The following is a 23,400-nucleotide window of genomic DNA, read 5'->3' as shown; positions in this document are numbered from 1 at the left end:
TTATGTATTAAAATGACGATTGTTGTATATGCTCAACCTTTGGGGGTTGTTTCTGTTTGACATATTACAGGACTATGTCATGGGACAGGATAGATGTGAAGGACTATGTGTGTCTAGTCAAACAGTCCTGTATTTGATTGTAGATAGAGATAGTATAGTTTATTGTCTTATTTGAGTTGTGTGTATGTATTTATTATACTGTTTCTGCTACACTGATGTAGTTAGTGTGATGATTGCACTATTTTGTCGTATATGCATTATATTATTACGTCGTTGAAAAGAAATTTTTTATGCATATGTCCTCACATATTGTATGATTACGTGGCGAGGTTTTGGACGCCACATAACTAGACCAAAACCCATAACAATAATGAAACTCAATTCCAAAAACTCGACCTAGACCCTTGAATCCAGCCCAACAATTGTTAAAGAACATTTCTATTTTCATAGTAAAACAATAAAGAGATCATTATAAAAAATTGTGTATAAATAACACATACTTTATAAAATTATACTTACACTTTTCAAATGATATTTACTTCAATATTTTCTTTGGTTTTTTTTAAGGGATCAAAGAAACATCGGGATCTTCAAATGAATGACGGAATGAATGACAACCAACGAAGATGACCAATAATATTTTTAAAAAATCATAAAAATTAGATTCACCTAACTTAATTAATACATTAATAAGTTTACTCTCTCTCACCAAATAAAAAAATTCAAACAGCAATGCAATTTCGAATGAGATTTTTTATTGACCCCTATTTGGATCTGTACTGGTTTAAGTGCTTCTGCCTTGTCGAATGTTCCGCACAATTTTGTGTTGGTTCTATTATTGTTTTTAATGATGTTATATACTTAAAACATTAATAAGTTTAAACCACCAATTCCATTACCTTTATTAACAAAGATTAAGTTTTTATTTGATTATATAATCACTTCTATTTCTATACTACATATATTTTTTATTTGATTACACAATCACTTCTATTTCTATACCAAGTAATCCCTTTTATCTTTCAAACAGAAAAATGTAAGTACCGTTTAAAGTGAATGATGATATAAATTAATGATTAGTGAATTAATATGTTCAAAAATACATTATAAATAATAATGTGTTTACTTCGATTTTAAAAAAGTTGAAATATAATGTTCAACTGTAAAAAATTCCTAAATATCACAGTATCACTTCTATTACTACAGAACAATAACTATTTCTAAAAATGACAGTTTCCACAATCATTACATCGAACTTTATCACTTATACATATGAATACATATGACACATCACATGGACTTGTCTGTAGAATACTGGAATTAATCTTAAATGGGTCGAGTAGTTTTGAAACGTACAAGTGCAAATAAAATTTTTATAGGTTAAATCGATTACAACTTCCAAAAGTAGATGATAAATGGCAAAGAATCAACAACTTGATCATTTCATAACAAATAAATCAAATAAAGCCTCTAATAGGTTGATAACATAATTCAATTACAGAAGCACCACGGCGAGATTGATCCGGTTACCAGATATATCAACTCTTCAACGGTCATCGTACTTCATTTAAAAAAAATGTTCGACACAGCGGCAGAGCCTCAAACGGGAACAAACCAACAGGAACAACTGGTGTTGGGGAAAGTTGCCACCAACAGTTACACGAGCAGAGAAAACTAAAACACTTCTCTTCCCTTCACATCACTTTCTATTATAAAATTATTATCTACAAGTACTGTACAAACTTACCCCCCAAAAAACGACTCCAGATATACAAGAAACCGGGAGAACACCAAATTCAAACCCAACGCAAAATGTTCATATTTGTATTAGGGGAAAAAAAGAAAAAAGAAACCTCCTCTGCTGGGTAAAAAGAAGATGTTTTGGATTGAATGCTACCTGGTCGTTCTTGCACAGCTAACTGGAGGGACCAATTCCAGTGTATCCAATGACCGAAATCTCAGGCCAGAACTAAAAGTTGGTGCTTCTGAGAATCAAGGCAGCTAACAGAACAATCATGTAACTGTAATTAAATTTCGGGGTATATTCAGGTTCCAAGGATAAATTGGTAGTCTACATATATAACTACTCAGGTTCTGGGGAGATTACGCATATCTGTCTCCGGAGATTCATATACCAGCATCAAGGACTGTGCAGATTTCGAAGATGGTCAACTATATCGCAGAAACCACTTATTTTTTGAAAATCAGAGCGGTGTAGAAGATTCGATTGGAATGGATTAGAGTTGTCAGAGGTCGAATTCATGTGTGTGATTTTTCCAGTAATGCTGTAGCGCAGACGTACTCGGTGGCGTTTTATCTCTGTTGTGCAGCTCCCCAGCATTTTAACCAGTAACATAACTTCCTTGTCCCTGGCATCTTCGCACCAACAGCTTCTTGAGACACCATCAACAAACTCTTCCAATGTTTGATATTCTTCATGTCGGATAGATATTTCAGCAATATGATCCGGTTCAATGATTCCTGCTGCTGGATTGACCTGTTACAGTTTGGAACCATTACATTACATTTCACAAAATAAAGTGCCAAGAAAATCATGTGGCAACTCAATAACTTCTAAAGGTGTGTGATTTAAGCATTTGCGCTAAAAAATTAGACGAACTTCCACTGAATGTACCATTCTTTCACAATGTGGGAGATGGTTTCATGGCAACATTAAACAAGCTCATTAAGTACTGGATTAAGACGAAACAATATCTATTACATTAATTTATACATTTACTATGGGCTTCATCATAACTAATATCTTAGATGTTTCGGAAGACAAAATGAAAGAAAAGTATATGAAAGAAAGAAGAAAAAGTAAAAAAAAAACTTCTTTTAAAAAAAATTTGCATTCTTCCCAACAAGTAGGAAATTTTTGCAATTACAAGCATAATCTTGAGATGATCGCACTCTAACCAACTCAATTCTATAAAAAGCTGAGGATGGCATAACTGAAAGGGGGTGCATACTTTTTATTCATGTTAAAGTATCATAGCCAAATCAACTAAAATAATAAACACAAAATTACGGGTAACCAGCTGATGTCATAACAGAGCACAAACACCAAAATAATAACCAAAAATTACAGGTAACTAGATGATGTCATAACAGAACACAAACGAAAAAAATAATAAAGTTACCTGTAGCCATTGTGGGAATCCAAAACCACCTCTTGGACAATGATTGGATGCTTGCCCATCCTCCTTAATGGTAGCCAGACCTTCGCAACATATTTCGAATAGAGCTCTGTTTTTCTTGGATTTATTTGTGATCCGCAATATGGATGGATCTTGATTCTGAAGTATTATGTTGTTAGTACTGACGATTGCTTCTGGAACTTTGGACATCTCTTCAAGAAAACGTTTGATTTTCTCATTTGATCTGATGATTTCTCCGAACACTTGTCTTCTTACCAATTCGTCAACTCGGGCGACCTCCACACTTAGAATGCAACGGACAGGTTTGTGATCACTATCAGTCACATCCATGCAAGCTTCATACCTGTCCAAGAGGTCTAGCCTTAGAAAAAAGGAGAAAAGAAGTCTAAAAGATGCTGAATATCTGAGAATACATTCACACAAGTAACATATGATGATCAGAAAGGGGAAAAACGAGGTAATCATCAAAGATCAAATATTTCTTTCAGAAGCACCCCTGCCATTATTAGAAACAAAAAGTTCAAGAAGATCGTCCATTCAAAAGGAACTAAAGAAGCAAGGGAGGAACTGATAATTGTCCATATGATAACAGAGACAGCAATTTACTTTGTCCAAGTATGTACAAAATTTAATGAGTTCACCATCATTTGAGAACGGAATTCAACTAATATGTGTTGACACCTAAAAGAACAGAACTAACTGAAAAAAAAAATCAAATCAAGCAGGAGATTAGTCAATGATAAAAATAGAAGTAGAATCATAATCAATTGCCTAACCAAGAGACCAAGTGCTAAAACATCAGGCACAAATATGATCGTTCATGGGGGCAAAACAAAACAATCATTGCACGTAGAATTCCAGCCTTGCATACGAACTTCATAGCTAACAATACTAATATTTCACCCGCATCGCACGGAGTGTTATTGTATGTACTTAATTATTAAAATTACTAAGTATTAACGTTTGAAAATTTATTAAAATTATTGTTATAAATATTAGTATACAAAATTATTATATGAAAAATGTTTATATCATTTGAAATAAAGTTTAAATGAGGATAAGGATCTTTCGTTAAATTGATTTCTTTATCTTAGTTGAGTCATGAGTGGAACTGTTACTAATAAAAATAGAAAATTATATCTAAAAAATATTATATTATTTTTTCTATCAAAATTTTAAACAATAAATATTTTTCTAAAAATCAAAATTTTTATCATTTATTACATTAATAAATTTTGATTAAAATTTTAATTATTTTTAAAAAAAAATATTTCTATTGAAATTCTAATTAAGATAGATTATAATAATAATAATAACAATTTACGAACGATCAATATACCAAAATTCAAGAAGTTGGAAAACATAATATTATATAAAAAAAAGTTATACTATATTTAATATGATAGAGTATCAATAACTAAACATAAAAGTAACATTAAACTCAAAATCATAACCAAAACTAAATAAAATGATATAATCAATGTAAACACTTAAATGTAATTTATATTTTTAAAGGACATCAAACTTAAATTTGAATTTTAAAAAGAAATTTAAAAGATTTCACATTTTTCAAATATTTAATACGGTGGGTGAATACATTAATGATAATACATATTTCCTTTTATAGCAATTTTTTTTGCGAGAACTTTCCAAATGTAACAAAAACTCTTTATATATATTTAGAATTTAAAATATAGAATATAGATATATTCAGTATTCTAAATGACGGTCGAGACGGCTGCCTAGGCACCGCGGCCCTTGACCGCACTGCCTAAGCATGAGGCGGGTGTTTTAAGCGGCCCAGGCTATACGACGTTGGAGAGGCAGGTCGAAGTGGTGAGGCGGCGGGCGAGACAGACAGTCAAGATTTTTAAGTTGTAGTCAACAAATTTTAAAAACCTAGTCAAAGTCAACTAATTTTAAACCTCAAAACCCTGCACACTCCACTTTCTTTTTTTTACTTTTGGTTTTCACTCGCAACTCTCAAGTCCCAACCATTATATTGTATGAAGATTAATTATGTTTAGTCTAGTATTTGTTTTAATGATAAATAATGTATTGAAACTTTGAAATTTAAACTTAGTTTTTTGGTAAGAGTAATTATATTACTTTGTTAGCATAATATTATTAATATGATGATGAATCTTTATTAATTATCTTGTTAATTTGCATTTATATCTTTATTTGCACATTATCTAGATGATATTATATTGTATGAAGTTTATTTGTACTTAAACATTATTTAATTACACATCTTACATAAAAAATGATGACTATTTGTGATTATATTGCATGATTGTATATGATTATCTATAAAAAATTACTTTAAAAAATTCAACCGTCGAGGCGGGTGACCTGCCACCACATCCCGCCATTTACAACCTTAGATATGTTCTAGCATGATAAAAATAATAGAAGTGCTACCCAGGAAACTTACTGTACTATAGAGGAGACAACAGGGCAGTCTAAGCTGCAGGTAGATGCCAAAGCTGACCGGTTATCACGATACAGAATTCTGTCACACCAGGCAGGTATTCGTTTCTTCTCCCCAGAATCGTATCCTTAAAAAGCACAAACAAACCGTGACTAAATCTCTAACAAAAATAGTTTTGAACATAATAATAAATATAATTCTATCATATCAAGGCCATCCATAGATACCGAAATACAAAAGTTTTGGATTTCAGTTAAGTTCGAATACAAATATCCAAGGAATAATAACCTCCACCATGAGATTGTGAATAAGGCACAACAAATATTTCTATCATATAATTCTATCATATCAAGGCCATCCATAGATACCGAAATACAAAAGTTTTGGATTTCAGTTAAGTTCGAATACAAATATCCAAGGAATAATAACCTCCACCATGAGATTGTGAATAAGGCACAACAAATATTTCATCATGATACCTGCCAAACCTGATTGGTGCTTCTCGAATTTATAAGATGGAGGAAATCCGATATAACCTTCCCGCATTCCTTGAAAGACATTTCCTGCTTCCATTTCTTCTCGCAACTGATCCCTTTCTTTAAGCCAGTCAAAGCATCTTTGAGAAACAAAATCTCTTGCTTCGTCGTCAGATATGCCACCAAGCCGATAGTTGAAATCTCCAAGAAATACAACCATGTCAGCCTCAGAAAGCTCAGGCATCCCTTCCACAGGGTTAATACCCATAGCCTGCACAAGCATAAGCGATTAAAATTTCTTATCAATTGAAACATGAGGGCTTTCTTACATAAAGCGAAAATGAAACCAAAAACAGTCAACAAAAATAGTAGCAGTATTAACCAGAGTATGTACATACATTTGTCACCCGAAGTATTTGAACAGCGGATGAAACGACAGCTGAAACAGGAAGGATAAATGGCAATAGCAAACAGTTGACATGTACAAAAAATAACAGCAATAAAAATACAGCAACATACCAGAAGCAGTATTTAAAAGATTAGATGGCCGGCTAAAAACCATTGTTCGATATACATGATCGAAATCAGCATTTCGGCGACTGACAGCTTCTAAATGTGCAGCGAAATGACAATTCACAAAGCACATGACTCGACCATACACTCTCATCCTAAGCCCAACAGCTCCCTGACAAGAGAGCTTTAAATTAATAACAAAGATAATAAAATGCTATCGTAACAATAGAGAGGAATATACAAAGTAATACTAAGTCTACACCCATTCCATTAAGAACTTGCAGGCATCTCAACCAAAATGGTACACCTTCAATATTCTCGAGTTTACAAGTCTAAAATAATGACATTATGGAGACTCACAAGATATAAGGATATATTAATCTCGATAAAATGAAAAATAATCCACAAGCATCACCTGAACACTACGAATAACTTGTTTCTGATTAATAAATCAACAGTAAAATAGAGGCATATGTCGATAATTGTTCAGAATCAAAGTGATACGATCATACTTCACCTCATTAAACACAATAATATGACTGAATTTTTTATAATGTACTATTTCACCAGGTAAAATTTTACAATCAATCTATTTCCCTATTTGCCAATTATTTCCTAAACTACATCATCTTTGAGAGCTATTTCATCATCTTTCAAGTTTATTTTACTTTTTGATTTTTAATTGGGGCTGTCTGCTTAAGCTCTGCAAACCCTGTCTCTACATGTAAAGATTTTTTTGTATAATTCTCAACAAATCCAAGATTCCTCTCAAATGGATTGTGTTCTTTCCATTTGATCATCGATAATATTTGGGGAGAAAATCTACAGTTATTGCATGATTCATTTGTTTCACACAGTGTCCTTCTGTCATGTGAGTGAGGCAGTGAGTAGTGTGATTGTCAGACTTATTAAAGACATCCTACAATGTCAAATTCGAACACTTCAAAGAAAGTTTTTTAATAAAATAGATATAATTAAGATAAAATAATTGGTTAGAACAAAAACAACAAGATTCATCCCTTCACACTCAACCAGTTTTTAAAAGGCATGGGAGTTATAGATGAGAAGTTGGAAAACGAAAGTTGTGTATATATTAACCTTTTTGCTTCTAATTTGGTGGTTGTCAGCTGGAGATTCCATATCATCACTTTTAAGTAGTTAAGGTGCTTATGGAATATTTGCTGTCGAAAGGGAATGCTTTTAGAATGTTCCATAAAGAGGAAAAATAGCTACAAATTTGGAAGAAGTGGGCGTGCTTGGCTGTAAAATTATTCGAGAGCTTTCATCAATTTGATTTTACTCTATCCAAAGCATGCAGAGTTAAATCATAAATGTATCAGCCCTTGAATCATTTTGTCAGTGGGAACCCATTATATCTGCATTCTTTTTTCACTCTCACTTAACACTAAAGCGGAGAGCGATTTTTATTCTAGAACAATTATATTGCAATTTAATCTATCAAAATAGAAAAACTTATAAGAAACTAAAATAAAATACATGTTCACATTACGTTCTAGTAGACAATCAAAGTAACAAACAATACCTTATTTCCAATAGCTCGTCCCAATCCACAAGGAACTGCTGCAACATCAACATCCCCAAGATGCCCTCGAATATTGTTTCTAACCCTACGGCATATTTCAGACAATGCATTAGAAAGTGTTTCTGAATCACCATCAACCAAAAGTAAAACCAATCATAAAGTTTAACAGGAGAAGAGAAGTATGTGCATCAAATAACAGTCACAAAAGTACTAACATAATACTCACCATACAGAAATGAGCAAACCTGCCAACTGCCTAGAGCCAACCCTTGAAAAGGTGGATCCCTCATCCAATATTTTTCCAATCATATCTAGCCACCATTGTCCCGCGGAACTACCCTCAAGACCCATCTGCACGGGTTGCAAGTGCATGCATGTAATTAATCTGATAAAATTGAACTGATGGTTTAGAAAAGAAAATAAGAATGAACCAACAGATACTGACAAACTAATAAGTGTTAGCTTCATCTTAGATATGTAAAATGGATTAACTAAAAATAATGAACCATGGATAATTCAACCAACTTTAATCAGGAAAATCCTGTCTTGAATTTCAGACAATATGAAGCACTCAAAGAAAGAAGAAGTGCAATACGTAAAATCTAACAAAATAGAGAAGTATTGGATTTAATTACTTTAGTTTCAAAAGTTTTTTAACAGATGCTAAGGCTAAACTCAATCACTGCAACGTGAGCAAGTTATGTTAAAAATTTGAACGGCTCCAATTGGACGACAAAACATATATTTATAACAATAATGGAACTACAAGACTTGACTGTAGTATGAGAAGACCCTTTACAAGTCGAAAGATTCAACTAATTAAATTGTTTGGAAAAGTATCTCTTGATTTTATCATTATTTCCTGGTCTATCCACAAATCTTTAATGAAACTTAAGAGAACTATTTGGACCCATGGAGTATTTGAGTGTCAGACAAAATTTCTCTAGCAGGCACAACAAACCCATTTCACCTGTTTCAGAAACAACTGTATTTAGCTTCAAATGATTTTTGATATCGGATTCTCAAACAAATTGTATATCAACCATCTTTACCAAATAAACCTTCCAGCTATTGCATTTTCCAAATGCTGTAGGTTAGAGAAATTGAACAAAATAAGGAGGAAAGAAAATGTTATATACAGTTTCTTTGGCGGCAGACATGGCTAGGAAACCAGCACCCATTTCCACCTCCTGCAACCCAGCAACAATAATACCAATGTCTGTTGCAGCAGAACCTAGCCACGATATAAGGGAGTCTGGAGTTGCCCGCCCTTGTGCAACATTCCATGTTCCAGCCAATATTTTAAGATTCTCTAGCTTTGTGTACAAAAATTCCTTCCCAGCCAACTCTGTACGGAATAAATTATCAAGTGGTCCAGGAGATGTAATATTCCACCCACGGATGCCACCATGATTAGCCAAGGTAAAAACATAACCACCTCCGACAGCTAAATCTATCACCGGACTACTGTGAGCTACCCATTCTCCAAGCAAATCACCATTGAGATCCAAAACCTGCACTGTGCCACTAATGTAACCTACCCATATCCGTTCACCTATTGTACAGAAACATTGAACTGCAAAAGAATGATACTGAAATTCATGCAATCGATTGCCATTCCGATCCCATTGCACAAGTAACCCATTTGCACATCCAGTCCAAACCATTCCATCAACAGTTGAGACCAATGCTTCGGTCCGCCTATTATCCTCTCCAAAAGATCCTTTAACTGCAGCTCGACGAACAGCATCTGCCGCTCCTAGTATAGCATTGCAAGAACGCTGGAAAAAATTAAAAGAATTTTGTGCCTTTTCCTTTGAACCAGATAGGGACTTCATCTTCATCTCATCCTCCAATAAAGCATCAGGTGACATGTTCTCGATCTGACCATCAATGTTAAAAACTTTAAGTAATTCCCTGGTACAAGCATCCCTGCATAGTGGAGATTAATCAAAACCTTCTAAAAGAAAATTCTAAAAGCAACCAGAACAAAAACAGAAACCAGAGAGAAACCAGCAAAGTGAAAGAATTAGCCTTCTTTTTTTTCTTTTTGAAGCTGTCCTTCACTCCTTAAAACAGTAGAACCAGATTAAAACATTGCGCCCATGAGAAATTCAGAATATTATCAGATGCCAACCAACCGTTTTCAGAGATTTGAAAAGCGTAAAGCTATAAAAGCATTGATTTTAAATTTTCATAACGAAGAAAAAGTGCCCTCTGGCAAAAATCCTACCAATAAGCAATGACAAATGACAGATAAGAGCATAACTCGGTGTTTTTTTATAAAATAAGGTTCAACTAGATGCATAATAACTATATAAAGTAATTCCCTGGTAAAAGCATCCCTGTATAGTGGGGAATAATCAAAACCTTCTAAAAGAGAATATTAAAAGCAACAAGAACAAAAACAGAAACCAGAGAGAAACCAGCAAAGTGAAAGTATTAGCCTTAATTATGTTTCCTATCAAAAAAAAAAAGAAAGTATTAGCCTTAATTTTTTTTCTTTTTTTCTTTTTGAAGCTGTCCTTCACTCCTTAAAACCGTAGAACCAGATTAAAAGATTGCGCCCATCAGAAATTCAGAATATTATCAGATGCCAACCGTCATCAGAGATTTAAAAAGCTTAAAGCTATAAAAGCTTTGATTTTAAATTTTCAAAAGGTAAGAAAAAGTACCCTTAGGCAAAAATCCAACAAATAAGCAATGAAAAATGAAAGATAAGAGCATAAATCGGTGACTTTTTGATAAAGTAAGGTTCAACTATATGCATAATAATAAAACTGGATACTATATAAAGGATCAATTTACTGATGATTTACCACAATGCAAATGACTGAAAACCTGCACTCCACACCTTGGCTCCAGAATGATCAGATAGCATATACTTGACTTCTGAAGTAAAAACGTTACTGTAGGCTCCATTCAGGGTAACTTGGCTTCTCAGGTCAATGTAAGATCTTTCTATCAATAAAGCAGCCATGTTCCTTTCTCCAATTGTTAGAGAAAGGGACTTCTCAACAGCTTCCCAAGGCCAGATCTTGATAGCACCACCCTCAGATCCTGACCATATATCTCCTGTTTCATAGGAAAAAATGTGAGAAAAAGGAAAAAAAAAATGTTTTTAAGACAACTGGAAAATGTTTACCATTGTTAAAAATATTCCCCATAAGTTCTTTAAAGTCTTGAGTAAAATCAGTGTAGAGTCTTTAAAAAAATGTCTTGAACATATTGAAAAATGTACTCGTGAAGAAGAAAAAAACAAGGAGATACACGTAAGCACGTACAAATTTTACCTATAACATGTAATCACATGAACAACGAAGCAGCAACATAACATCGTGAGCATTGGAATTTTCAATCGATAATGTCTAAAAAATTCAGTTTATCTCGTTGAAATGAAGTTTGACCAACAATTTGTAGAAGAATAAGAACAAAGATTGTCGTAGAAAATATCCACGCCCCTCATTCGTGCCTGCAGTTTACTTTTCATCCAAACGCCCATCGTGGCTATAAGAAAAGCCTTTTTTTCAAATACATGATAAATAAGTTTTTGCAGTCCTTTTTGAACACTGTGTGTGTGCGTAGGAACAAGAATAAATCAAAGTGAGAACCGGTAAACAAGTAAAATCAACAATCTATAGCGTACAGAGATTTTGTTAAGAAGGTAAAATACAAGAAGTTAATAAATAAACTTGAAATTCGTCTGAGGCTCAAAGAAGAGGCGAACTAAAGTTGACAGAAACCGTATACAAGAAGCTCGGCAAGATAGGTTCTTTTTCACATCATCAACATTGGTGCTAGAGCTTGCATAAAATTACCAACAGGGGACAGACTACTGGGAATTTGTGATCAATAAAAATCATAACTGCCTTCCCCTTATGGTCCTTAAACAGTAAAATTTTAAGCATGAATTGGAGGAGGCCATTTCCATACAAAAATTGTGTGATAAGCAATGGGATGTCTGTGTAACCTATCAAGCCTGAGGATCATTGTGGTTGACCGTGCAGGGGATCTTGCTCAAGTAAGAGTTCAGGGCCTTGAGCTTTATTCCCAAATTATTTTACTGCCACAAATGAATGAATAAACAATAATTCTATCATACACCTTATTTTGACCATTATTTGAGTTTGACACAAGATATCTTGCTTATCAGTACAGAAGAAGATTTCATCAATAATACCGCATTGAAGGGATATTCAACTCAACCAGCGCCACACATTAGTATTGGTCATGTACAGACATAATTGGAAAGAAAATCATGTTGTTCAATGTACTTTTTAACATCTAAGGCAAACATCAGAATAAGTGATGGTTGTGCACAGCTTAACTAGTACCTAAAAGTAGCATACTGCTTAATAGCAAAAACAAATAAAAAGAAGAAGCCTCATATTCAGAAAACATACTTGCACTTAGATTAGTCATTTTCACAAATACGTTTTCCTCATATTCAGAAAACATACTTGCACTTAGATTAGTCATTTTCACAAATACGTTTTGTTTTATTTGATTGTTGTTTCAGCATTTTAATATCAATCATTAAACATACTCACCCTCACTCTCACATTTTTAGTGCAAACAAAGTCTAATCTAACTTGCTTTTCTCTGGTCAATGCTAGTCCAACCGCCAGGTAAACCACAGAACAAATAATCCTACAAAGGGTTAAATTCCACCGAATCACAATAATTTTGTTCACGTGATTACATAAAAGACCATACGGAGGTAAATTTTAAAAGCTGAAAAAATCTTCACTTTAACAAGGCTCCCAAGAGTGGAACACAAATAATCTCACCACTTATTCAAACACCACAACTCTCTGCTAATCTTAAGTGTCGAATCTTAGAAACCTAACCGAAAAGCAACAGAAACCAAATTTAGGACAGAGCAAATATTACCGTAAGAACTCACAACAATGGATAGCACCGGCCCATGATGCGCTTGCCACGCAAGCACCTCCTGAAAACCATTCCTATAACTGCCATTATTCCCTGTCCCACAGAAAAAATTTTCACTGAAAAAATCCATCATCTTCCAACACCTAATCCTTCCATCCTTGTGCCCCGTCCACAACGCTCTGCTCCCTCCATCACCCACCAAGCACATCGTGGCTGACTCCACCTGTGCCGACTCCCAATACCTCACCGTACCCCCCTCCTCCAATTCCCCATCCTCAGCCTGACCGCCATACATATCATCAATATTCAAATCCCAAACCCTTACTCCACACTCCGTCCCTGCCCACAACTGCGGCCCATTATCATTGTCGTTAACGCATAAAATGTTCCTTAAGAACCTCCCAACTTGCGTTTCTCTCAAGGGATGCGGCCTTATCTCGAGACTCGGAGGTCGATTCGGGTGAACCGGTGCTCGCGCAGGGAGTTTAAAAATCCCAGTATCACCTCCCGCACCGACAAATTCAGGCAACGGCTGGTCAGAAGAGTACGAAGTTGAGAGTTTCCGGTCGAGGAACTGGAGCATGTAATCCAGTCTCCGCTGATAATTAGAAGAGCTGCTGACATCACCTTCGTCATCGGATGAGGATGAATTGTAGAAACGGTCGAAAATTCTGGGTGTTTTTTGGTAATTCGAGGATGCGTCATTAAAGCTGAAATTCGTCAGGAAATCAACGCCGTCGGATGAATCTTCATCAGAATCGGAGCAGAAAGGGATTTTATCGGAGTAGAAGTGAAAATTGGTGGGTTTTTTGTTAGAAGGATCTTCTTTCTGATCGTCCATGGAACGGAAAATATTGTGGTTGCGCGGAATTTGGGGAATTTTTTCAGAAAATGCCGGGGGACTAGCATAGGGTTTAAGTAAATACGACGTCGTCGTCAAGCTCAGAGAGCAAAGTGGGAAAGGAACTAGGCGATGTAGCGGATCGTTTCAGAAAATTTAGTTTATATTTTTATTATAAAAGTTTCGTGATTTTTTTGAGTCCAAATAGATATATATAGTTGAAATTATAGTATAAATTTATGATTTTTAGTTATTAATAAATTTTAATTTGGTATACTTTTTATTTCATATGTAAAACACGAAAACTAAAATAATAAACCTAAGAACAAATAAATATAAGAATAAATTCAAAAAAAAAAAAGAACAAATCATTGATATCATAAGCATAAATGTACAAATTTTAAATATCAGCTGAATCAAATTAAACATATAATTATAATTTTTAAGCATGCAGTTTTAACATTTTTTGGGACAATAAGATACATATTATTGAAAATAATAAGGTATGTGTTAAAAGGCTTCCTCCTAAATGAGCAAAAAACTTGTTTTTCATATAACACTTTTAGTTCGAAGATAGATAATATAAATAGATCAATTAGTGTAAGGTCCAGGAATTTTGTTCACGTAACCTGAATACATGCAATCTAGGATTTTATTTAAATTATGGATTTAATTATTTTTATGCATTTTGTGCATAATTCTTGAATGATAGAATTTATTTCATGAAATTATAAAAATTCATGGATTAGAGTTTCTAGATGCACTTCGCGCTCGAATGAGGAACGGAGACCGAGGAATTATCAGGAAAATTATTTTTATTATNAATAAAACAACCAACTAACATTTAAAAATCAAAGAAAAATAGTTTGAATCGTAAAATAGTTAATCGTTTTACCAAACCCAAAAACATTATTTAAAAAGTATATCTCATACTATAACATCTCAAAAATCTCTCATAAACATAAATAAATAGTTGTAAAAATATTTTTAATATAACTTAAAATCATAAATCCATAACTAGTACGGAAAACTAGCGTCAGTCCTCGGGTTATGTGCACCTTCAGTCCAGTCAGATCAACCATCAAGACCCTCATTAACATAATCNTATTACTTAAACCTCATTTAACCTAAACCTAATCTTCTCACAACCGACACCCTCCCCTCAGCAACTTTTCCTCTCGGTTTTCCAGCCTCCCACAGCTGAAGGGCTTCGGCCATAGCACTTTTCTTTCAAGAAAAATTCTCCGGCGCTCCCCCGGCACTCGTTCTTCGACGTTCTTGCGTAGAATTCATCAAGGAAAGCTTTTGTTTTCATTTTCTCTTCGTACACGTCATAAATATGCTGATTTTAATATATTTGTATTGGAATTCTTCAATCCACATCATGCTTGCATTTTAGGAGGGTTTGACATGAAATAAAATTCGGTTCTTGCTTGATGCTCATGTTTTGTTTTATGTTGTGCAAGGGACTACGGTTTTTGGTTGTTAAGGGGCAAAACATGGTGACAAGGAGTTGTTTTGGGGATTATAATTGTTGCTGGTGGCTGCAGGTTGAAGAGCCGAGAGGAGTGTTTCAATGGGAGGGCTCGGTTCTTGGGAAAAATAACGTGCAGGGGTCAGCCAGCAACGCAAGGACCTAGCCGAGTCTTAGACCAGACCCTGGTGGGTTTGAGACAAGGCTTGGAAAGGTTCAACACATGCTGAAACCAATCCCAAGTGCGGTTGATCGGGAGGAAATGAATTGGTCTTGGGTTTGATGATTTGGGAGACTAGCGATCAGGGTTGAGATGCGGCGTGTATGGGAGTGCAGCCGTGAGTCCCTTAGGTCCAGAGGGGTCCTAGGGCGGTCTAGGGTAGGCTGGCTCGCCGCTGGTTCCATCGGTCGTAGGCTAGAGACGCAAATATGGAAGGTGGCAAGTAGGATCCGTAGGATATGGGAGGTGTTGTTTTGTCCAGCGGCTGGTGAGGGCTGTTCGTAGGGCTTAGGGGTCTGTTTTGGGAATTTTAGGGCCTTTTTGATGTTTTTAAGGGGTGGTAAAAATTTGGGAAAAATTTGTTTAGGTTTCGAATCGATTCGGGTTAAAACCGGGACCTCGGTCCTAGTTTTAAAACGAATCGATTAATCGATTAAATTTTGAAATGGGCTCAAGTTTACGTCTAAGAATGCTTATAAATATGTTTTGGGATGTTTTTGAGGAGTTTGGTAAACTTGAGGTCAAAATTTAAAGGTCTAGGGATAAAATGGTAATTTTGGGTTTTCTTTTTGAGGAGTTTGGTAAACTAGAGGTCAAAATTTAAAGGTCTAGGGATAAAATGGTAATTTTGGGTTTTCCAAGGGCAAAATGGTCATTTTGCTCCCGGGGTGAGATTTTGGTCCCGGCAGCGCCCTGAGCACATTTTATCATGTTTATGCATCATATATATGATTTTTATGAAATTACGATAAATACGTTGTATGCTTGGTTTAAAGGAAAAATTATGTATATGCATGCTTTTATTTAAGTGGTGAATATGATGACACGTTTTGAATTATGGGAATTGATTGTGACTGACAATGTATATGTATACGATGACATGAGATATGATGAGCTGAGGCCAACGCTCAGTGGACGGGTAATGTTGTCGTTGATGTCCCCGCCGTCCGGTACCGTGGTTACACGTCGATGTTCTATTCGATGGATCCATCGAATAGAACTGATACGAAAGTCACAACTAATGAACTGAATTCAATTAAATGAAAATGTATACGTATATGATGACATGATGAGACATGCTTTGACACATTACGATTTTATACGACATGTTTATGTTATGCTTTTAAGTTCATGAAAGATATGTTAAGTATGATATTTTTCACTGCTGTGTGCCATGTATATGTACTTGTTATTCCTGGTACATGTGTGTTGAGTATTTAGACTCACTAGGCGTGTGTGATGCAGGTGAGCTTGATGTTGTGGAGACTGGAGGTGCCGAACTCTGAGTAGGCGGACTTGGTGGGGTGACACGACCCGATGACCGCATGTTTTCCGCATTTTGTTTATTAGATTTAAGAGAAGATGAATATTTTCATACGTTATTGATTTTAAGATTTTTATTCGTTTATGTTTACGTATGATTTTATACGAGTTTGGTTATTTTAAACTGCACTATTTTTACTGTCAAATGTTTAAGATTATTTTTAATATTATATTTTTCTGTAGAGCGCATGCAATTAAAACATTCACATTTTATTTCAAAAATATGAGCTTTTTAAAAAAAATTTATTTCCACGCTTTTAAAATAAGTAGATGTCACTATTAATGAGCTTTGTAAAGAGATTTTCATTTTTTCATTCAATAAACGATTTTCATTCTACTCCTGGAAGTGAGCTTTTCTCTGTTTTTCAATATGGTATCAGAGCCAGCAACTACCGAGTTCTGAGATCTTTCGCTCGAGCTTCATTCTTCTGAATTCCTCGATTAATCGAGGTGGATCAATTGAATTTTTTTTAGGTTCTTTTACTCTCATTTTTTTTGCACCGTAATGGCTTCTTCTTCTGTTTTGTCATGGGGATCGAGCACCACTCCGATTGATACATACGATCCTCTATATGTGAATCCGTCCGATACTCCTAGTTTCAATTTGATCAATGAGCAACTTCTCGGCACTGAAAATTATTGAATCTGGAGACGAGGGATGGTTATTGCCTTACGCGCCAAAAATAAATTGGCCTTCATCGATGGTAGCTATCCTCGTCCTGCGCCTAGAGCAAATTATTTTACAGTGGGAACGGTGTGATGCTATTGTAATGTCATGGTTAATGAACAGTGTGTCGAAGGAAGTATTCGGGGCATTGTTGTTGAAATCTTAATTTCGGAGTTTGACAAATTAAGCGTAAAAAGATTGAACAACTGATCGAGAAAATTGAAGGTAACTGAACTGAAGATTCGTAAACTGATAGTTGCCCGAACTGAAGATTAATGCGTATATAATCAAAGGCAACTGAATTAAGCAAAGCTAACTGAACTGTGTAGTCAACTGGACGATCAGTTAAGACTGATCAGTTACACAACAATCAATTATCTCTATCAACTATAAAGAGGCAACTGATAAATCAGCTTGACACATCATCAGTTAAGGAACGTAGCTATCAAACGAAAATTTGTACAAGAGCAGACTGCAATTTTCAGTGGGAATGCCGCATTTCAGAAAAGCTATAGTGTACGATTGTCAGGAGAATGTTGATGTGTCCAACGGATATAAAGTTTCAAAATACATTCAATGTTACCATTGTAAGCAAAGCCTATAATTAGCCGAGAAGATCAGCTGAGAAGTAGTTAACCAAGTTAATGAATTATCCAGTTAGCAAGAACCACATTCATTCTGAAATGTCTGCCTTTCTTTTACTTAAAATGTGCTAGAATTTTTTTTTTTTACTCATACATAGCATTGGCCGAATCATACACATTTGCATAAAAATATTTTAGAACCATTTTAAAATTAACACAACCAACTATATATTTGAGAAATACAGCCCATACTATAATCTCTCAAAAATCACTCAAAAGCATAAATAAAAAGTCGTAAAAATCTTTAACATAAATCATAATCATAAATGCGGAAAGCTAGAAGCGCTGGTCCTCGGGTCGTGTGCACCTTCAGTCCAGTCAGGTAAACCATCAAGACCTCCCATAACATTAATATCATAAACACTTGCATCAATCATACTTAGTGAGTCTAAAGACTCAACACGTCATATTCTTGATAACAAGTAATACGTATAAAACCACAAGCAACAGTGAAAAATACTTGTACTAAAAATATCGTTTTCATGAAGATGTATAAACTTCAAACATGAACATTTTCGTAAACCTTTTTATGATGCATGAACTTTAAATAAAAACATTATCATAATGATGCATCAATTTTAAACATAAACATTTTCGTGACATGCATAACATAAACCTTAACCTTTTCCCTTTCCTTAAAACATAACATAAATACTTTTATCATGATCATAAGCATTTTTCCTTTTCCTTTTCATTTTCATTTTCCTTTTCCTTTGTTGAATTTAGATCGTTAATTGTGACTTTTCTCATCATGACATAAACCTCAAAAGTCGATGGATCCATCTACATGTAACCACAGTACTGGGCGCCTGGGACTTCAGCGACACTCTCACCGGTCAACTGGGCCTTGGCCTATCCTCATCGAATAGAAATACGATCGTCGGGGTTCCCTCTGGGGCCTTTTCCCACAAATGGGTTCCCTCGCGGGCCTTTTCCCCTCACGATATTCCCATTCTTACCGTTACCACATAACCGTTACCACATATTCGTAATGATGGAAACACGATCGTTGGGCTCCCACCGGGCCCATAACCCTCACGATATCTCCAACATTATCGAATTAGTCACAATTACTTCACTTCCTTCAACGTTTACATTCTTATTACTTTATAAAAATCATGCATAACATATAATTTTGTTTTTGAAACCAAGCATGCAACATGTCTTTTAAATGTCTTCCTTAAATTATAAAAAATCCATGGATATTTAAAAATCATAATTTAACATGTAAAAATTCATAACCATTTGAAATAATCATTTTAACCTCAAAACATTTAAAATAACATTTTGACATACCAAATCATAAATATATAAAATTCCCTAAACATTTAAATATCATTTTAACATATAAAATCCCATAAACTTTTAAAATATCATTTTAACATATAAAATTCCATAAACATCCATAACTATAGAAAATAATCATATTAGCACATAAAACAGCATTCGGGGCACTGCCATGACGTTTACTAATTTTTAGGTGTAAAAAGACCGTTTTACCTCTGGACGTATAATTTTACGTTTTTGACTTATTCTTAATTTCATTGACTCTAACATGTCCCAAATAATTATTTAAGCTTACATGAATTTTCTCATATTTTTATTTGGCTTAAATCGATGACTTTTAATTTATTCTTTAAATATAACATATGAATGCGTTTTAATCCCGAATTAAACCAAACCTTAATATAAAATTCTCGAATTAAAAATTTAGACTTATAATAATTATTTAAGCTTAAACCTAATTTTTCATAATTTTATAAAACTTAAAACTAGGCGTTTCAATTAACTCGTTAATTAGCGTTCCGTGCGGCGGTAAAATCACGAATAAATCCGAAACTCGTTATTTTGATCCCAAATTTTTAACATAACCTTTTTATGATTTATTCTACCCTTCCAAGTCATGAGCCACACCCGTGGACCCATGGATTCAATTTTAGCTTTATTATTTTTGTTTTTTTGACACCTCGACGAACCCACCGAACCATCTCCCAATTTAATCGAGCCACACCCGAGCCACCTTGAGCCAAAACCTAGCCAACCCACCTAGGGACCCTAGTGACCATGCCCAGCCCATAGAACCAGCCCCTAAGTCGCACAATCCCTGCTGGAACTTGACTCAAAATATTGCATGTTTTATGTGTGAGTCTCCTAGGATATTTAGGACTCCTAGCCCAACTAGGACACTTCCAGCCCCTAACCACTTGACCCCTCATGACCCTAACCTCCCCTAGACCACGTCCAGACCAAGCCCAGACCAACCCAGCCCCTAGAACTCAAGCTGCGAACCACTGGACTACATGACAACAACTTCACTCCTAACTTGCTGCCAAGAGCTTCTCCCGCACGTTTTCCACCTCCAGCTGAGCCAGCAGCGAACCCTCTTGAGCCAACCTCAACCCAGACCTCCTATGGACCCTACTGAACCCTTAGAACCTATGGACTCGACCCCAGCCGCTGAAATCGAAGACACAACATAAGCTGCAGCAACACAGCCGAGAAGACCCACTTGACAAAGACCCTTGCTTCCTTGCTTAGCCACCTAACCCACGAGCTAGTGATAAACATAAAAATTGTACATTAATTAAATGTTTTATAAAATAAATATATAGTTTTTGTTTTATTAAATGTTTAAATATTATATGTTTTATAATAAATTGTATAAAATATAAGTTGTTGTGTAATTACAAGTTTTTACTATTTTTTACAGGTTCGATAAAACAAGAATAAACTTGGCGTTGCAAATGGGATTAAGATGATTCTTGGACCTGTAGAAAGTTGATTATAATATCTACAATATTGTTGACAAGCATGAGATAAAAATCCTCTCACAATTGGGATCAAATTAAGCAACAAATAAAGTTACCAAAGGAGTGGCAGTTTTACCATGCTCTAGTATTTTGACCATATCTCTCAAATTACTTGGTCAAATGGTTTGAAAAAAATACCACAACTAGACAACTCAATTATCCACATGTTTCTTTTTATGTGAAGAAGCAAATTCGGAGAAGAAGATTTTCAAAAGTGATGTGTAATATAATATAATATCTTGGAACACCAATGAAGACTTATGTGTAAAAAAATAATATTTTATTTGTGGTTGTCTCCCCAAATTTGGCTATAAATAGGGGTGCATTGTAATGTATTGAGATATCCCTCATTCTATGAACAAACCTTTGAGTTCATAATATTTCTCTCTATATTTTTCCTTTATTTCTTCATTTAAATACAATTAGCATGTTAATTTCATATTCAAAGTTTTACACTTTGAATAATGAATAGCTAACTTCCTAAAGTTGAGATGATAAGGTGAAACTCTTGGCATGATAATAAGGTTATTAAAAGGTAAGAATCTATGTTTTATATTATTTAATCATTATTTATTGTTTATGTTATATTTATTTCTTTAAGCATTTTTATACCCTACTTATAAGTGGGAGTTTTGATTTATTGTTGCTATATGTTACACTAAATTCTTGGAACCATTTAAATGTTAGTTTGGTATTACCAACCATTTAAAGTGGATGCCTTGATTTATTATATATAAATATATTATAATATTAAATTCTTGGAACCATTTAAATGTTAGTTTGGTTTTACCAACCATTTAACTTGGATTCCTTGATTTATTATATATGAATATATCATAGTATTAATTTATTGGTACCATTTAAATGTTTGTTTGGTTTTACCAACCATTTAAAGTGGGAACCTTGATTTAGTGTTTACAAATATATATAGCACAATAAATAATTGACCACATTTATAAGTTTTGGTATATATTATATACTTATAAGATAATAATTTATAACATAATATAAATATGATTATTTAATATATTGGAACCATTTTATTAAGTGGATTTCAATATTGTTCGTTAATGTTAACTTTATTAAAATACCAAGAGTGGATTCTTTAATCTCAACTACTTAAATTAAAATTTGAACAATTAAAATTTACCCATTAAAGATTCAAACAATTAAAATTAAAAAGAAACAAAAACAAAAACAAAACAAAAAGACATTGTAGTGGACTTGTAATTATCTTAGCTTCCCTGTGGACACGATATCGGACTCCCTGAATTATACTACTTGTGGACAACCTGCTCTTGGGAGTTCAACAATCAAAGTGACAACAAGTTTTTGGCGCCATTGCCGGGGAAGCATAATTTAATTTCAAGGCTATTTAATTTTGTTTATAGTTTATTTTTCATTTGAATTTTTATTGCTTTTGTGTGTTTTTATTCTTTTGCATTTGCATTTGCATGAGCATTTTGTCACGTACTGTAACGTCCCGAAAATTTGAAGGTCCACGTGAACCACATGCATGCAAGTTATTAAATTTCTTTGGGATTTTATTTAATTGTTTTAAAGCATTAAATACTTGTTTATTTCATTAATTTGTGTTTAATTATTTTTATGCATTTTATGCATAATTCATGCATTATAGGATTTAATTCATGAAATTTTAAAAGTTAATACATTAGGGTTTCTGGGTGCATTTCACGTTCGATCGAGGAAAGAAGACAGGAGAATTTTCAGGAAAAAATATTTTATTACACGATTTATTTTTATAAATTAAGTTAAAATGTTTTTAAGTGTATTTTTCAAAAATGAGATTTTATTGGGTATTTTACCCAAATGATTTTAATTTTTAACGGTACGCAAATTTTATCGAATCGGGGGACTTTTTAATGGTTCGACTAATCTTTTCAAAATATTTTTAACACGAAATATTTTTCGAGAGTGTGTTTGGATTTAATGGGCCTATTTTTAAGCTTATTGGACTTAATTATCTTTTTAATCTTTTAATTAAACAAGTTAGGCCCATTAGCTATTTGATTATTATTTATTAACCTAAACCACTCCTTAACCTAAACTAATCCCTCCCACCAGCCGCCCATCCCCTCCAATCAGCCATCCCCTTCGTGAGTGCAGCAGCAAGGTTTTCGGTTGTGTCTTTTTCTTCAAAAATCAAGCGCTACTCCACGTATCGGTTTGCTTCCCTTCGAGCATGTGTGCACAAAAATTATCAGGCATGCCATGTTTCGTTTTCTTTCTGCATCATTCACGCTGTAAATAAGCTGTATGTGTGTGTGTTCGGTTCAAATAATTTCAGATCTTTCATATACCATGTTTATGTCTTCGGGTGGTATGGTTTCATTGCATAACCTTTCACTACTCACGTTTTTGTCCTGACTCTGTGCGAGGG

General features: G+C 34.3%; 1 protein-coding gene across 1 annotated transcript; it reads right to left on the bottom strand.

Annotated features, from left to right (window-relative positions):
• Positions 1-1,353: 1,353 nt before the first annotated feature.
• LOC140982409 (type II inositol polyphosphate 5-phosphatase 15-like) lies at positions 1,354-13,978 on the bottom strand. The gene is made up of 11 exons (XM_073448901.1): positions 13,021-13,978; positions 10,947-11,202; positions 9,267-10,059; positions 8,354-8,478; positions 8,128-8,212; positions 6,591-6,756; positions 6,470-6,510; positions 6,075-6,342; positions 5,599-5,722; positions 3,144-3,504; positions 1,354-2,497 (listed from the first exon to the last, which is right to left on the bottom strand). The coding sequence occupies exons 1-11, from the start codon at positions 13,859-13,861 to the stop codon at positions 2,141-2,143; spliced, it is 3,417 nt and encodes a 1,138-aa protein (XP_073305002.1). The 5' UTR covers positions 13,862-13,978; the 3' UTR covers positions 1,354-2,140.
• Between the last annotated feature and the right edge of the window lie 9,422 nt (positions 13,979-23,400).

The sequence above is a fragment of the Primulina huaijiensis genome, chromosome 8 (genome assembly GCF_012295235.1).
Source record: "Primulina huaijiensis isolate GDHJ02 chromosome 8, ASM1229523v2, whole genome shotgun sequence".
Classification (NCBI taxonomy): domain Eukaryota; kingdom Viridiplantae; phylum Streptophyta; class Magnoliopsida; order Lamiales; family Gesneriaceae; genus Primulina; species Primulina huaijiensis.
Note: the sequence above shows the minus strand (reverse complement) of the source record. Positions and strands in the feature narration are given on the sequence as shown.